The sequence below is a fragment of the Aythya marila genome, assembly GCF_965140915.1.
Source record: "Aythya marila genome assembly, chromosome: Z".
In the NCBI taxonomy this organism is placed as follows: Eukaryota; Metazoa; Chordata; class Aves; order Anseriformes; family Anatidae; genus Aythya; species Aythya marila.
The window spans coordinates 54,959,899-54,977,647 of record NC_139080.1 but is presented as its reverse complement, the minus strand read 5'-3'; the positions used below and the strand labels follow the sequence as shown (position 1 = coordinate 54,977,647).

At 47.0% G+C, this 17,749-nt stretch overlaps 1 protein-coding gene across 3 annotated transcripts in view; it reads right to left on the bottom strand.

Moving 5' to 3' along the window:
• TRABD2A (TraB domain containing 2A) overlaps positions 1-17,749 on the bottom strand; it is a 78,869-nt gene that overhangs the window by 60,371 nt on the left and 749 nt on the right. For all 3 annotated transcript variants that reach the window (XM_082783727.1, XM_082783728.1, XM_082783729.1), the window contains exon 2: positions 10,469-11,026. In XM_082783727.1, the coding sequence (XP_082639853.1) occupies positions 10,469-11,026 (558 nt within the window). The remainder of the gene's footprint in view (positions 1-10,468; positions 11,027-17,749) is intronic.

Sequence of the window (17,749 nt, the reverse complement as noted above, 5' to 3'; positions counted from 1 at the left end):
TCATCATCTCTTGGGCTGCCAACAGCTTCACAGCAAATAAAGATACAGAGTGTAACCCTCTCCTCTTTCTCCATTTTGAACTTCCTAGAAAGCATGGCTGTAGATGCTTTATTTTTAAACATCCCAAATATGCAGCTCATCCCACCAGACCCCATCTGCAACAATAGCCCATTTATCTTAATAAACAGGCCTTATAAATCCACACAAGGCTGAAACTTGCGATCAAATTACCCTAGCTTAACAAGTTAGTGTACGCTGCCTGCACAGTAGACACTGTCCAGGAGTGCAGACTTAGGCTGTATTGTATGATTTTTTATTATTATTATTACTTTTTAGCAATAATGGCTGTATTAGCAGCTCCCAGCCACTCCTCCCGTCACTGCACTTTGCAGGATCAAGCCTTTGTGAAGGTATGTGGGAGACTGGAGATGTGTCCTATGCAATTTGTTCAAACACTCCGGTTGTCACAGAGCACAAACTGGTGAGGGGCTGGGAGCAAGACACCAGACTGGAAGGAACGGGGATGCACACTCACAGGCTTCTCACCAAGGCAAGACACCATGTGGCCAACAGGTACATGCCAGAGTCCCAAGGACTGTACATACACATCTCAGCTCAGGATGTCTGCAGTCACTTGGGTAAGGAAGCCTCAGCCCTTAAAATCCTCAGAGACCATTCTACTACATGTCTCAACAGCAAGAGGACTTCAACTACTCTCTCAAAGAACTACAGAGGAATTTGGCACACTTATACTTTAGCGTATACCCCAATTCTTCATGGTCAGAAATCTCCCCAGGCACATACGGAAGTCAGGGAGAATTCTTGTAAGATTATAGGCATGGGATATCACAAAGCTGAAGTAAACCAACACATACGGGTGGTCATAGTGCTGCAAATTCCCAGCAGAATGAGTTGGTTTGGCCAGAGTAAGGCAAAAGCTCCAAAACTGAGCTCAGTCCATCAGCAGAAAACCTTTTTGTCCAGTGCTGGCTGAGAGCTGGTCTTCCCTGCTGAGACAGCCCTGCTCAAGCATGCTAGCAGCTACAACATACAACCTCCAAAAGCTCCACAGCCCCAGGACGTACAGCAAAAGACCTGGGACAGTTAGTTTTGTGCTGAACCTGTGCCACTGTGGAGAGCTATGCTGCTTTAGCCTTTTTTTTAACCACTGATTTTGATATAACTTATATGTCCTTCTGGATGCAAAGCAGAAGGGTAAAACTGCAGGAAGATACCAGTGGTTTTTGAGTGCCTGAGTGATTTAGGCAGCCCTCCCCTGCACAGCAAGGAGAAAGGAAGCCTAAAGCAAAAGAAAAGAGTTGACTTCCACCCTGTATCTTCAGGTGTGCCAGGGAGCCAGATCTCAATGGTGTGATGAAAGGTTTGCAGGTAGAGAAGCAGAGAGTTGCTTCAGATAACATCTGGACAAACGTTCAAATTTTTGCAGCAGTGAAAATCTTCAAGTAGGTAATCCAGCACTCCCAGCAGGAGTTGAGTTTCTATGTGAAATCACTGAAACTTCTGCCTATACTGAGTCAGAGGATGGAGGGCTGTAGCATCAGTATCAGGGTCCTCAACACCCAGCCCTGGGACACATCCAGCAGCATGCATGCATCGCTGCGGGGCTACAGCCCTGCTGCTGATTCGGAGTTCCTTTACTTATTTATACAGTTGGTTTCCACAAGAAGGCCAAGCCCTTTACTTATTTATACAGTTGGTTTCCACAAGAAGTCCAAGCCTTTCCTCTGAATCTGTGGGAAGCTCATCAAAATGCCACAAGGTGCCCATTGGGGAAGTAAAGCCAGGGTGCAGCAGTAATGCAGACCCATGCTGTCTTCCCTCAAGCCTGAGGCTTGGTCTTGTCTTCTTGTATTTGACCTCTGTATGTTCAAAAAAAATAAACCTAATGAAGAGGAGTGAAATGTGGATTTCTGAGCACTCCTGCTCCTTAGCAAGGGCACTGCCCAACTTGGATCAGCTGGCCTGTTTGTCATCAACTTCCAAGCTCATCTCCTGCTCTCAGTAAGCCTGTGGAGCTTGGAAGCTGTTATGTCTGAGTACCAACTTTTACACTGCCTAGCATCAGCTTGTGTTTCCACCAACTCAATCCACTATGCAGAGATCACATTTGGAAAGGTGCACTGAAGCATCCCACTCATTCACTCCCACTCAGCTCAGTCTCTGAGCATCCATCCTCTTGAACCAGCACATAAACTGGCACTGCATGCTGCATTAGCCAAGTTCACACTGCTGGCTCTCTAGGAGGACAGCAGGGAATGCACATGCATGCCGTGGTCAGGCTTTGGAAGGAAAAAAGGCACTGTACCAGCCAGGTACTGTCTGGTCTCCTGGAAAGACAAGCCGCTGCTTTCCTGGGGCACAGCACATTCAGGGGGGTGGGGAATAGCAATGCAAAGCCCACCCAGCCTTCCGTGGTGTTTCTGGTCTGGAAATGAGCAGGAGGACCAGGAGGAAGACGGGTGCTTGCCTGCAGCGCTTTGTGGGCAGCCAGTGGCCAGCACTCCCAGCAGAGCCCAGCTGCAGGAATAGCACCAGGTGAGCACAGTGCAAGACACCTGGCAGAGCCCAGGGGCTGCACATGCACTGTCCCCACCAGCACTACATGAATTGCTCCAGAGCTGTCAGGTCCTTCACTTCAGCTGCTCACCACTGCCACCCCTCTGGAAAACATGCCTCAGTTATGTTTTGGGAACAACCTCCCAGTGCCTGCCCAGAAGTGCGCAAGCCCTGAATTTTATTGAGGGACCCAATCTTTCCTGCTGCCAAAACCAGTGAAGAATTATTTGTGTTGCTCCCTCTCTGTTAGGCCAGATAAAGCATCAGATATCTGGAGATCGTGTTTCAGGCTCCTCATCCTACTTGCGAATCAACCTTCCTAATGAAGCGGGGCTCATGAAAAGTCTCCATAAAGATTGTAGGAAATAATTATAGGATTACAGAAAATTGTGAGTCAACAAGGACAGATGGAAACCATACTCCATCTACAAATCTTGATAGCTTTTTACGAGCTTGCAGGCTCACTTAGTAATGGCAATAGCATAAACGAACAGACTTCTGAATAGAGCGTATGGCGGTAGGAATTTAGAGAAATTCAAAACCAACAAATCATATGCTGAAGATGGGGAAAACAGAAATGGTAGACAAAAGAACTGAAGATGTAATGGCAGATGAGAAACAACTGTGTAATCTACTGATGATCTTTGCAGAGGAAGTCCTTTGTCCTCCCGTATTCAACATACATATCAACATCCCAGTGTGTGTGTGTGTCTGTGTGTGTGGAATGGACGCAACACACAGAAAAAACAACCATCATTAGTGGATTTTGCAAATAAAGCAAAGCTCGGGGAGCAAAATAATTGGGAGAACAGAGCAGAGGTACTGCGCAGTCCAGATCTCTTGTTAAAACAGATTGTCTGCTGGCTTGCAGCTCATCTTGGCAAGGGAGCAGAACGGGGACTGCAGCATGATAATAAGGGTAGCACTCTCTCTTTCCTAGGAAGCAGTCAGAGTGAAAAGGACTTTGAATCATCCAAGCATAAGCTCTCATAAAACTACTGTGTCTGAGTGAGCCACTGAAAATATTGACATGCATACAGAAGTAAAGATGAGGGCAGGGACATTAGCACTGGGCACACACGACTGCCACAATGCAAGACAGATGCTGCTCAACCACGGAAAGCCTGGGAAGAGCTGAGAGAACAGTTAATGCATAGAAAACGTGTGCTGCTGGGAAAGGATCAAGGAATTGGGATGGCTCCAAAGGCTGAAGTGTTGTAATGAAATGATACAGGCTCTTTGGAAGAGACAGGCTGGGGAGATGAAGAGGGGTGTTGCTCTTTTATGCAAGAGAGCAGCTAGAGTAGCTCTGCCTGAGCTACTCTATTTCTCATCTCCTGATGAGGAGCCAACAGAGTTTATGGGTTAGAGGTAAAGAGAGGACAGAGCTGGGTGACTTTATAACAGGTGCTTGCTGCAGGCCACCTGCCCAGGTAGAATAAACAGATCAGACCCTCTTCAGACAGACAGGAGCAGCCTCACATTCATAAGCCCTGGTTCTCACTTCAGCCGCGCCAGTCTCTATCAGAGGGACAACACAGGAGGACATGAGCAATCCAAAAGATTCTTGCAGAGCATTAATGGTAACTTTTTCCTCCAAGTGAAAGAAAAATTATCAAGGAGAGGTGATCTGCTAGACTTCCTCCTCACCAACAGTGAGAAGCGTGTTGGGAATACGCTTGTCAAAGGCAGCCTTTGTGGCAGTAACCATCAGATAATGGAATTCAGGATCCTGAAGGCAGGAAGGAGGGTGAAAAGCAAGCTCACAACCCTGGACTTTTGGAGAGCAGACTTTGGCCTCTTCAAGGACCTGCTTGGAAGAATCTCACGGACTAAGTCCCTGGAGGGCAGAGGGGCCCACAAAACCTGGTTAATATTCAAAGATCACCTGCTCCAAGCTCAGAGGTCCATCATCCACCCCAACAATGACAAAATCAGGCAAAAATGCCCTAAGGCCTACATGGATGAAAAACGAGCTCCTGGTCAAGCTCAAACACAAAAAGGAAGCATACAGAACATGGAAGCAAGGACAGGTAACCTGAGAGAAATACAGAGACATTGTCCAAGCATCCAGGGATAACGGTAGGGAAGCCAACACCCAAATGGAATTGAATCTGGCCAAGGATGTCAGAGACAGCAAGAAGGGCTCCTACAAAAATATCAGTGACAAAAGGAAAACAGGTAAAATGTTAAGGAGATGGCTGATCACTGTACATCTGCACCAAGACGCAAGAATGTGCAGGCCAAAGCTCAGCAGAAGGGCATCTGACCGCCTGACCACACAGCAAGGCACCAAGCACACATCCCCTCCCTGCTTCCCACTCAGCGTGGTGCTGACTTGTCAGAGGAGACCAGGACAACTCAGTCATGAGTGCTTTCGGGGCTGTATACACTACTCATCTACCCAGCCCTTCCTAGCTGGGGAAAAGTAAAAAGTGCATTGGCACGCTCACCTTACAACACTGGGAGGCAGCCACTGGCAAGGGATTATCTGTGGGAGCTGAGAGAGAGAAAGCCACATTTCCTGCCTCATGTGTTCTGTTTCCACTGAGTAATCAGTTGTGCAAATGGCACTTTTAATGGAAAAATCCAGGTAGCTGACATGCATGCAGAGTGCAAATGCAAGGAGCTTGTAATAGCACATGTGACCAGTACAAAGCTGTGCCAGAATGAAATTTGCAGTTGGGATTTTCAAAGCTCCACTGCAGAGCCCTGAATTACCGAAACAAAGTCTCTACCTTTCCAAATGCACAGGCAGCTGATCAGCAGATTATTTCCCCTTTTACTCTTGCAGAGCAAAGAACCCCGAACTCCTCCTGTAGTTAATAAGATCTTAACCAAACTCTAATTACAACAATACAAATGCAAAGCCTTAGCTATTTCAGTGCCTATTCCCCTTTCCCCATGCCAAGACAGGCTGCAGGTGTGTTTATACACAAACTGGGAAAAAAAAAAAATCTAGGTCACAGACTGCAAAAAACAAGATGCAAACAGGCTCAATTCAGTTGTTTCAGTTCCAGTTTACATGCAGAAAACCCTGATCTGCCCTGAGGAGTGAGGACTGTGCCTGACAAATAGATCCTGAAGCTATACCCCTGGGGCCAAAGATACAATCAAGTAACCACAAATAGTTTCTGTCCAGCTTGTTCTCCCATTCAGCAGTGAGTGCTCCTCTCTTGAGAGTCTCTTTCATCAAGCCACTGCTCTGCTCATTGCTTCAAGTTTGGATCTGAACTGCTCCTTGCACAGCTCCTACTGTGTGTCCTCCCTTGCATTTCCTTTCTCTGAGACGCTCTGTTACTTCTGTTGTCAAATATGATACTGAAGAGGGATCTTATGAATGGAAACACAAAAAGATTTGACCTCCTCACCCCTCAAGTTAAAGAGAGACATTGTAATTTATCAACTCAACGCAGCAAAAAAAAAAAAAAAAGCCTTTGGTTTGTAAACAGAGGACAATTCTCTCCAATCCTTTTTTTTTTTTTTTTTTTTTTTTTTAAGTGAAGGCCAAGTTCCAAGCCATCACTGCTGTTTCTCTACCTTCCTTATAAAGGCAAAGGGAACAACAACAACAACAACAACAACAAAAACACGAACCACCAAACCAAACAACAAGAACAACCAAAAAACAACTCCCTGCTCCATGCCTAACAAGGCAGGGGTGTCTTGGCTGCCAACTTTCCACTGAGATGTGGGCTGCTCCTAAACGATAGTTTTATACCACTGGCTACTGAGGGGGATCCTTGCACTCAAGGGTGCATAAATTAAACAAGAAAAATGACTTATGTCAGGAGGTTTATATTTACTAAGCAGTCTACTAAGCAGACTAAGGAGTCTACAGCTCTAAATGTTTTATCAGTGATCCAGAACTTGAAAGACATGGAAATCCTTGAGAGAAAGACAGGCACCTCTCAGTGTTTTTTGTTTGTTTGTTTTGGCTTGTTTTTGCTTGCAGAGGTTACTTTGAGTAGAGATATGAGCAATTAATGTCCTAATTAATACAAGATGATCAACCTTTCTGGTTTCTGCTTCTTTTTCTTTCTACAACCAACTATACAGGGAAGAGTTTGAAAGATGTAAGATGACTTTCAAGTGCTCAGTCCCAGAGCTGGAGCCAGCATTTCAGGAACATTCAGTCCTTAGGGGCTCCATGAGTTCTGCTGCCAACTAGCAAAAGCCAAGCACCTTTGAAGATGAAACTACGCACCCTGATGCTCAGGTAGGATCAGAAAACTGTGGCAAGGTCCAGACATAGACAGCAACATTGAGAAAACACTTACCAAATCAAGAACTGTTAGGAGGTCAGGTCTTCCATGAATAGTGTCTCAATCCTACAGAAGCCAGACTGGCCAGACCTTGGCTGAGAAGGTGTGGTGGCTGGGCAGTGTCTACATACTTATGCCTTGGTCCCATGCAGATGACAGACACAAGAAGTCCAAACTTTCAGTGTTCCAGCTCAAACCTGAGGAGAAAAAGCCTGGGCACCACCCAAGCATGCCAAAGCACAACTCCAAGCTCATGGCACAGCACAGGCCAAAGCCAGCTCATTTTCTGAGCCAGTACCACAAACTGATGCTCACAACACTACAGCTGAAAACAAAAGCAAAGCTCCAGAGCCTTTACGCTGGAGCAGTAACACCTCCAACCCAGCAAACACACAGCATATGCGTAACTTTAAAGGAGCAGCTGGGAGGTCTGAGGGACTCATTCCAGGGCTGAGAGCCACTATGTAGCAGGTTACTTTTAGGCACAAAAAACTGCTAGGATCCCTGATGGAACTAGGAAAGAAACCTGCATCCTTGGAGGGTATTGCAACAAGAGAGGCACTGCCACAGAAGGAAGGTGGGGTGGGAGAAGAAAGTCTGATACAAACCACCCTAACATCAGTATGGAATAGAACAATAAAAAACATGACCCTACCATGGAGACATACTCATCCTTCAGTATTCCCAAAAGTGCCTAGATCTTGGAACAAGAGAGAGGGATTGAGGAGGCAGTAAAATATTGCATGGGTTGTGCACACAACATGATGTACCACATAGAAATGATACTTTTACATCCTAGCTATGTGGGCAGCCAGCCCAAATTGCGCAATAACAGACAGACTTGGCAGGTAAAATAAGAGAGTCGTAAAACAAAAGATAAAGAGGAAATTGGAATAAGTACAGCCAAAGAGAAAGAGCTCCATGACAGGGAGTGCTAACTCCCTCTTCCACACTGGGAGAAGAGGGAAGTTGCTAGCTTGGGTTTGTCTGGACCCTACAGTTACTGGGAGTCGTGCAACCCCAGGGAGGTAATTAATGCTAAACTGCTTCAGACTTTCATCTGCACTTATGAAACCAGACCAACAAGGCCTTCTCAGATCATACAGGTACAAAAAGGGACCTAGCTAATAGCAACATAATGCTTGCAAGTCCTCATCACCAGGTAGCACAACCAGCTGTCAGAGCACATCGCAAGTCAAAGAACGAGCAAGCCTTGTGCAAAAATGTAAATTGAGAGCACTAAACTTGTGACTCTGCCAAGTAAATCATCTCTCTGTGACTCTGCTGCAACAAAAAGCATTGCTTTCAAAGGATTAGACCACTCTATATGGTTTTGCATCCTCATTCTCCTATGAGTTTTGTAAGTCATCCCTGTGTATTTGTTGTTCACTTGACAGGCAGACACAGAAGTGGTCTGATACTGGGGGTTCCCAAATAGTGGCATAAAAACAAAGGAAATCAATTTCAAAGAGCCTATTTCAAAGTCTTTGTTTGATTTATATTAAACACATAATTAACTCAACTGCTTGAACAAACTGAGAAGAAAGCTCTTAAATCAAGGATTTACAGAATTGCCAACCATAGCAGTTCACAAGTCAGGATGTGAAACAACCATGAAATTGGCTTAGAAACATTAAAAAAAAAAAAAAGAAAAAGAAAAAAAAAAAAGCCTGTGGTTCTTTTTCCTCAAGCTTGCCTGCACGGGAAAGTTAGTAGTGGGCAGAAGGAAGGGAGTGAATTTACGGTGCATTAGTTGCTCCAGACCTGCTCCCACACAGTATAGCATGCTCCTTCTCCCTGCGGGTCAGCTGCTTTGCCCAAACAGCAGGCATGGGAGGAGCGGCATCTCACATGCACACCCCCACTTAGCGGGGTAATCACAGGCTGTGGTTTTCACAATAGCTATGTTTCCTCTGCAGTGCTGGTTACCCTGACCCCCTCAGCTGGGCTCTGACGTCTCACAAGGCTTTCAGTAAACATCACAAGGTTGGGCAACTCTCTGTGTGCTGCAGGTCTGTGTCCCCACCCCACGTGGCTTCCCGGCTGATATTTTTCCTGCCTGGAAAACGCCACGCCAACAGACGCTCTTTGAAAAAGGCTGTGTGAAGGCCCGAAGTAAATGTCAACAGTTGCGTAGGCTTAACCAGGCCGTGATTTGCAACCTACGTTTTCCAGCCTCCCTGCCACCGCCTTGTAAGGCAGTGGAGAAAGCACACAGCCCCCCCCTTCTAATGTGCTGAACCACAGGGGCACTGCCAGCCAAAGAAAAACACAGGGAATGGTGTTAATAAAGCCTCAGTCTGATAGGAGGTGGAGTAAATGCGAATGCCCGGCCTGCTCCTGGGACAACAGCAGCAGCTGAGAGTGGACAGTGAGAGCACAGGGACTTGGAGCAGAGATAAGCAAGGCTGAAGACTTGCAGAGGGGCTGCCCAGCTCCAAATGATGGAGATGAAAGTGATTCACCCACGACTAAGGACTGTAAAAGTGATGCACCCACCGCTCCCTGAACTGTTGGGCCCAGGGAAGACTGGCCAGGGTGGCAGCACCCCTGATGCTTGTCCCTGCCCTTGTTGGGCTGCACTTCCCCTTCTGCTCCTTCCATTCCAGCGTGGGGGACTGCAGCAGTGACAGGACAGGCTTCAGGATGCCAGGAGAAGGGTCAGGCATCAGTCAGTGCTCCCCAGCTGCCAGACAAAAGGTCCTTCCAGCCCGGGCTAACAGGGTATGCTACAACACCAGGCCCCATCTGTCCCTAAGCACATTGCTGCTTCTCTCCCTCAAATGGCACCTTCCTGTAGCAAAGATATCCCAGGCCAGAAAATGACCTTCTGGATGCTTCTGATCCCACCAAACAGGCTGGGGCTGCAGCACATACTGCTCCCTGGTATAGTTAGTGCAGACTGGAGACCCCATGACTGGCTTGGGGTTGTTCAGCTTGCCTGGCATGACACTGCATGAACACCTGTGTTAAAATGCAGCTGGTCTGCACACACCTTCACAAAAGCCTGCACTAACCCACGGAGCCCCCCCACAGGAGGGAAATGCTGACCCTCACCTGGCTTCAAAGGAGAAAGAAAAAAAAAAGAAAGAAGAAAAAAAACACTTTTTCCAATAAAGAGGGTGGGCCCCTATTCCTCAGGGCACTGAGAGGTCCACTGAGCTACTTTTGCAACCAGCAGTTCGCCCCAGATTTACTCAGGGTGCCCCCTCTCCCCCCAGGCGATTACACCTTTCTCCTTAACTAGCTATTACAAAAGCAAGTTTGAACACCAAGTCCCAGCCTGCCCCAGGCTGCTGCTGTGAATGCGCCTGGCAGGGTCAGAGAGCAGACAGCCAAAGGTCCAGTGTCACTCCGGGTGGAGCTTGCCCGAGGCTTCCCAGGGGAGAGGAGAGGGATTTCCCCAGGCCAGCTCTGAATGAATTTAGGATGTGGCCTGTACTCCTACGGTTAGGAAACTCTCCCAAGGGCAGCGGGAGAGGCGTGGGCTGCGGGGAGCAAGTGCAAGTCTCCAGGTTCCATGTGTGGAGAGCACTTTCCCCTCGACCCAGCCCTGTGCCCTTGCTGCAGGGATGTCCTCCACAGCAGCCAGCCTGGTGCCCCGTGCCACCCTGCAGGTGTCTCACCTGGGAGAAGTTCAGCCCATTCAGTGGGTGGCACTGCTCCTCCACTTTCTCCACAGCACCCGTTTGCTTCCTCAGTCGCTCCGCTTCCTGGGCCAGGTACAGATCCAGGACGGGAACGCCTCGTGACTTGATGTCTACCTCCGTCAGAGAGTTCACCATCAGCATCACCCACACCGGCCTCTTCCGCTCCCAGTTGCCAGCGATGGCATTGAAGAGGTAGTCAGCGTACAGCCCTTTGCCCCGCTGGTCTGGGGTCATCCAGGACGGCATCATGAGCTTGACATACTCCAGGTGCCGCTTGAGCCGGCGGTAGATGTCCCGGGGCAGCACGTCCTGCAGGTTCTCCCCCTGCGGCAGGAGCTGGCAGCTGGTGAGGGCAGAGATGGTGTAGGGGTCAGTGAGGTCCAGCTCGAAGTACACGATGTGGCTCTGCTGGAAGGCCTTCTTGGAGTTCTCTGGGATGAAGTCCCAGACACGGGTGTACGGGACGTGGATGGTGCCAAAGAAGTAAGATGGGGGATCTCTCTTGATGGTCCACAGGAAGGAGTTCAGCTCGCTCTGCCGGGGTAGAGGGAGACACAGCTGAGTACAGACAGACATTCATACCAGGCCCCTGGCATACAAGGCTCAAGGGAGACATAGTGCCAAACCTGGCTCTACAGCTTGTCAGCATGTACTTTCCCTGAAGAGGCTTTGCTCATACAAACAGAGTCCTTTTGACTACCCTTCTCAGGCCTTGAGACCTAAAATCAATTTTCATTAATTAAAAGCATAAAAAGCATGGCCTCAGCTTTTTCCTTCTGAAAAGCAGCATCACGGTTGCTCAACAGAAACAGCATCCCAACTCACTACCCCAGTGTATGCCAAAACTAGCCACAGGGAACAGCCCAAGCAGGCCATGCTCTTGGCAAGACGCTTATCCAGCTTGCACCTTTTATCAAGTCAAAAGCTGCCATCACTTTGCTGAAGCAGAGCAGGACATCAAGGTTTCAGTCACCTTCACCTAGGCACCTCTCACTTCAGCACAGCAAGGCTTCCCTCAAAGAAGCTGCTGTGACACCCGCTCAGAGGGTGCCGCAGCATCTCGGGAGAGCTTTCCACTCTGAACAAGGCTCTAAACAAATCAGTAACACAAGACATAATTTGGCAGACAGTCTTGCTGGAGCAGGTAGCAATACAGTTTTACAAGCATGTGGCACATGGCGGATAAACACAAAGATAAGACCCGCTGGCCCAATTCTCTTTCTTGTTAAGGAGGAGAGAAGCATATGTAATAGCTTGGAAAATAATGGAAGGAACTCCACAGGCCAAATCTAGCCTGTGGTTCCAGGGCATACGCTTTAAAAACAGGGGACAAAAAAAGCTTATTTATTTAGATTTGTCTTTTTTTTTTTTTTTCAAAAAAGTGTCTCAAAACCCTCATGAAGTCAAAATCAGATGCTGTTTGTTCTGTTGCAAAATATGCCTCACACCATCCTCAAGAACACCAGTGTGGTGTGGGCTTAGGCCCTAAGCAGTCCCCCAGGAAAGGAGAGCAGATGGGACAAAACAGATCCTGCAAGTTGCATTACACCAGCAGCAGGCACGACACCCATCACTGGTGCAAGAGTCCCTGCTAGAGTGATGGACACAGTTTCTATCTCTCTGCGCAGACGAGAGCCTAAGCTCATTTAAGGAAGAGGACAGGCTTCCAGATGCACTCAAACATCTGGTCAGTCTTTAGCCAGCAGATAACTCTAACCTCAGCTCCAAGGCTAACTGTGCATGTGTGCTGATCTGAGATACCTGCCTGACTGCCAAAAGCAGAACAGGCTGCTTGGAGGAATTTATTAGAAACACATTGCTTATAAATTTCTGCTGAAGAACCAGGGTCAGAAAGGTTAAGCTTAAAGATCGGTCTGCAATGGTTCATCCTGGACAACTCTCTCCCAGAGCTCTCTACACCGGGCGCAAGCCACAGATCAGGCAGAAATTGAGCGAAGTGAGCAGTGTAGATCACCAGCACAGACTGACAAACCAAGTAAATACCAGAGGTCTTCAGACACTTCTGTGGCACTTCAAAGGTCTGAAGGATATCTCAGAGACCCAAGTTTTGGTAACACTGTGCTACATCTTTGCATCCTATCAGATGGTCCTGAAACACTCTTCTAAATTGCAGGCCATAAAAACATTCCTGAAGACCATGGGAGGAAGAGAATGAATATAATGCAGCAGTGAGAGGGAAGGAAGATACAGGACAAAAGACTAGTATGAATCTGACATAGGCTGAGAAAGAACATGAGAAAACAAATATGGACAGGAAAGCGAGAAGGAAAACCAGACTGGGTTCCCTCTTGCCCTTAGCCAGCAGGGAAAATGTAAAGACACACCTTTGTTGTGAGAAACAAACTGGATGCAGACAGCAGCCAGCAAGCAAAAAGACAGAAGAGGCACCTGGGACCAGTATGAGGTTAGGAGGTCAACACTCCTTCACTTCACGCAGGTCTGATCATGCACATGCAGGAGCAGGCATAACCACAGGAATTGTAAGGAACAAGTGGTCACCGGCCCTCTTACATTCTCAGTTCAGCTCCTGAATAAAGCTACCCAGCAGACTCAAGCCCAAGTGGATGGTACCAGGCAGTGACAGCACTGCTCCAGACCACTGTACACAGCCCAGCTAGAAAGGTGTTTGGCACTGCACCCTCATGCTTTTTTTGCTCTGTAAATTCCCACACCTTTTGCAATCTGATACCAAAAGCAGAGTAATACTGCTAGCTATTAGTGGTACCACTGTCAGACCACACAGACCACCATGCACAGAGCAAACCAGCCACACTTCAGAGCCTACAGCACAGGTAGTGAAAGAAAGCAGGCTGAGACCCAGCAGAACTTCTCACTCATCTTGTAGTGACTGTGAGCTTGCACAACAGTGTCTTGGCACTTTGCAGGAACTTCCACACCAACAGCTGCAGCCTGTCCCAAAAGCAATGGAAGTCTCTTCTCAGACTGCCCAGGGTCTCACACATTGCCCAGAGCTGGTGCGAGGGCCAGAGGACAGGTCTGTTTCCAACCTGGGGAACTTCCCCCGTCCCAGCGCACCTCCTGGAGCTCACATATGTTTCAGTCCAGCTTCAGAGAGGGAAAGGCATGGGCATAATCTCTCCCCAAGACCGTAAAAGGGGAGCTGTTAAACAATGTGCTAGGTGACTGTGAGATAGCACAGGAGCAGTGCCAAGGCTTGCTCAGCACCGCAGCATGTGCCATGACTGGCAGCCCCTCTCTCTCACCTCATTTCCCTAGGAACGTGCAGCAGATAAAGGTGCTACAACCCTATTTCCCTTTGTAGCAGGATCCTTCTACATAGCTCTTACCTCAGCAAAGGGGTGCTTTAAAACCAGCATAAACTGCTGTGAAAGTGGTGTCCTGGAGGCTGAAGGGAGAGTTGGCTTGGGCGGCTCCAGGAATTTCACTTTCAGTAGTGTACTAACAAAAAAGGCAGGTTCACATATATGCCATGCATATTTCTGTCTCTGCTCCCCAGTTTACAGGTGGTACACATTGCACAACACATTCTAGCAACAATATGGATCAAGGGAAGAACTGGAGGGACAGCTTAAGGAAGAGAGCGGCAGTCTTGAATGAGGTCTCTCATTTTGCTATTGCAACAAGATTTGAAGTCACACTGCACAACACACAGCACACATCCTCTGCCACAGTGTATCTCCTCTGCACCTAACCTTAACTGACTGCTAAGGAGTCCTACATCAAGTTATTTCTGGCTGCTCAGTATGATTGCATAGTGCCTTCTCCTACTTCATCTCCCCAGGAAAACAAGAGTTTACTGTGAACTGGTTAGGGAACCAGCAGAGCCGCAAATTGCTTGGAACAAAAACAAAACAAAACAAAAAACAAATGAGGAAGAAAAAGGCTTTTCTTCATCCAGTTCAGTTTCTTAAGATTGACACCACATGAAGCACTCTGAAGTGGCAGTGGAATAAGGGAGAAGGAAAAGAAGCTGCTTCAGATAATACTGTCAAAGGGACATATGGACCTATGGGACCCACCCCCTGCCATGAGATGGCAGCGAGCTCCCTTTCTTACTTCCCCAGAGCTGCACTGTCACTCCCTCCAAGAATGGATGGGGGCATGTACGGATAGATAACGCTTCCTCACAATGAGAGGACAATAGCATCAGGCTTTGCAGAAACCCTAGAAAAATGTGGTGCCCATCATGGGATTGTTCCCCTGCAGCTGAAGGAGGATCAATGAAAGAACAAGAAAGCTTCAAGGATGGGAGAGTACAGTGACATACTGTAGAGTGGTAGCTCAGCCCACAGCATGGTAGTTCCTATCCCAACATCTCTCCCAAATCAGGAAACTGATTGTCCATAGGTGGCCTTGGAAACTCCTGTGATGCCTTGCTTTCCTTTTATCTGTCTCAGCAGAGCAAAGGCTGTGACTGAGAGGTATTTTCTTTATCTTTCCAGAATGTTTCTTTTTTAGAGATTTCAGAAAAAAAGCACTAAGACTCAGATTCAGTTCACTATAATTACTCCCAGTAGCTTGCTTTTCCAGCAGCATTTCTAGGACCACTGGGGAAAGTAACCTGTGGACTTCAGGTACACAAATTCTACTGCATTTGTCAGACAGCACAAATCATTTCAGGTAACACAGCAGTAATTCTGCTGGAAGAGTAGTGCCAAACAGGATCTGTCTTCTTTATTATGAGAAACTAGCTCAAAGTGGGCCAAATGATGTACTGACCATAAAATAGTGGTAAACATCCAGAAAATAATTCTATGAAAAACAGGAGAAACAAAAAATGCATCTAGTGACAATACCCTGAACATCTAGAAAAGGAGCAACAGAGTGATGAGAATTAATAATAATATTAATGAAAAGTTGCAAGAGGAAAAGGGTGTGGGGATACCAGGAGTGAAGGCTCTGACGGGAAGGACAGCTGCTGTCCAAAGAGTTAGGAAGTGGATATGAACTGCAGGCACAGGAAACCTGGCCAAGGTCTGCCCACATGACTGAGCAAGGCACATCACTTCTGCTGGCTTCTATCTTCTGTCTCGCATTTATGTTGCCTGTAATTTTTTCAGCTCAAAGTACATCACACGCTGTGTAGATAGGTGCCTTCTTCTGCTTCAGTGTCTTTCAGGACCCTGAACACTCATACTCAGCTCCACTGCCAAGTCCTCCACACATCAGCCCAAGATTGCCCTGTTTCTCAATCCACAATATGCTCTTAATTTTTATTTTTTTTCTTGCTACAGAAGCCAGAGCATGTGGCGTGCAGTATTTCAGCCAGGCAGAGAGCCCTATAGCCCTCCCTATATGGCTCTCTCCCTTCTTCTTATCTGTCCTGGTGTCGTATCTTGTCATGTTCATTTATACCTAACTGAGGCAAAGACCGTGTCACATAAAGTGCCCCATGCAGCTACAGCAATGCATGCAGAAATGCTAGGCTCGCTTTTAACAGTTGTTCTCTTGAGCTTTTGCCCATTCACATTACTGACACTCTAAAACTCAGCTGAGACTGTAAGCAGAACTCACCCATGGATAAACACTGCGCTGACTACAGCTATTCAGAGAACACAAATTCAGTCTCCACTTGCCAGAAACGAATAATAAAACACAAGTTTTTAACTAATAAGTTGAGGACTGACAGCAGACATCACTTACTCTACTAAAGTAAATATATGGGGGAGAAGCAGCCATTTAAATTAACTGGCCCCTTATCAGAAACAACGCATCATAAAATATTAACCAGCTACAACCACAAGCATTCTGCTGTAAATCTCTGGATTATGGCTCTAAACTTACCAATACACTCCAACATTAAGCTAAACAAAAGTACCACCAGACTGCATTACTTCGTAACTGGAATATACTCCAAGCAATTCCAACATACTTTATTTTAGGTTGTTTTCAAAGTCTTTTTTTTTTTTTTTTCTTTGAAAGAAAGAATGATGGGGCTCATTATAGATTGCAGCTTTAATTATAATATGGAATGATGATGAAAAGGCCTCTAAAGAATTGTATGCTCACTCTTTAAAACAGCAATTTGTCTCTTTCAGACACTGATGCACATATTTCTTTCACAATAGGAGCTTTAGGTGACTGACAACAAGAAGGCATCCCTGTAATCTAGAGAGGTAAGAAAATGCACAGAAGTTCCTACCATGAATTTGGATAAAAACAAGAAGGAAAAAAAAAAAAAAAAAAAAAAAAAGCCTTCCTTCATAATGCAGAGGCAAAGAAGAACATTTTGTTTTCAGGGGTGGTATAAACACTTCTAAGGACGTGTTCAACACCTTTGCAGATAAGGCAGATGCTGTCATTCCTAGGTGACATGGTTACCACCGCTCTCCTAATGACCCCAGGAAACAGCCTGCCAATACCAGAACTACAGGTGGCCTCGCATTTTAATGGCAGAATAACCAGCAGGTAATGAGGTGCCATTAACATATTTCACCTCCAGTTTTGCCAGTAACCAACACAGGTTCCACCACTGGCTCCTAAGGAAAACCCCCTGCATTGTCCTACCAAATTAATGAATTAGCCATGTCTGTAACAACAACTTTTTCTGCACAGTTTCTCCCTTTCTTTTCCTGTTCCCTCAGGCAGAGTCACACTAGCCCAAGCTGTTAAACTTCATGCCCTGAAGAGGAAGGGGGCACCTGCTCCAGAGGTTTGATCTGGGCCACGACTGTCACAGCTGGCCACCTACAAAACCAGTTGACAGAGTGGTTCCAGGCACAAACAAGGTGCCAAGGCATCCTCCCCAAGGCAGGAGTCAGGCTCTACCCAACCCAAGTTCAGGCAGATGCTGCTGGTGAGGCACACGCAGATTGATAAACAGTTGAGTCACTGTGCCCTGACTCTTGGGTCACCAGAGTTACTTCTTGTTCCCTGTGCCGGTGCAGGTCACCCTGCCCGGGGAGGAGAACAGAAGTGATGAGATAATACATCCCTCACCGCTGGTCAGGCTGCTTCCAGGTCCAAGCAGATGCCACCAGAGAGCACGGATGTTGTGTCAACTATTAACAGATGCATTAAGGCAAAATGAGTCCAGGAAGACTTTTCCTACACAATTTCATATGCTGTCAGTTCAGAAACTTCAGTGAAAAGTTATAAATCTATGAAAACTGTTTGTTTGTGGGTTTTTTTGCCCTCTCTGCCTGACTTTCAGTGGAAATGACACCCTACCCACAGGACTCACACTGGCCAGAGCATCACTGCTAACTTGCAGCACAGAGCCCTTGGCTCTGCTTTCTGTCCACCTGGGCTGGT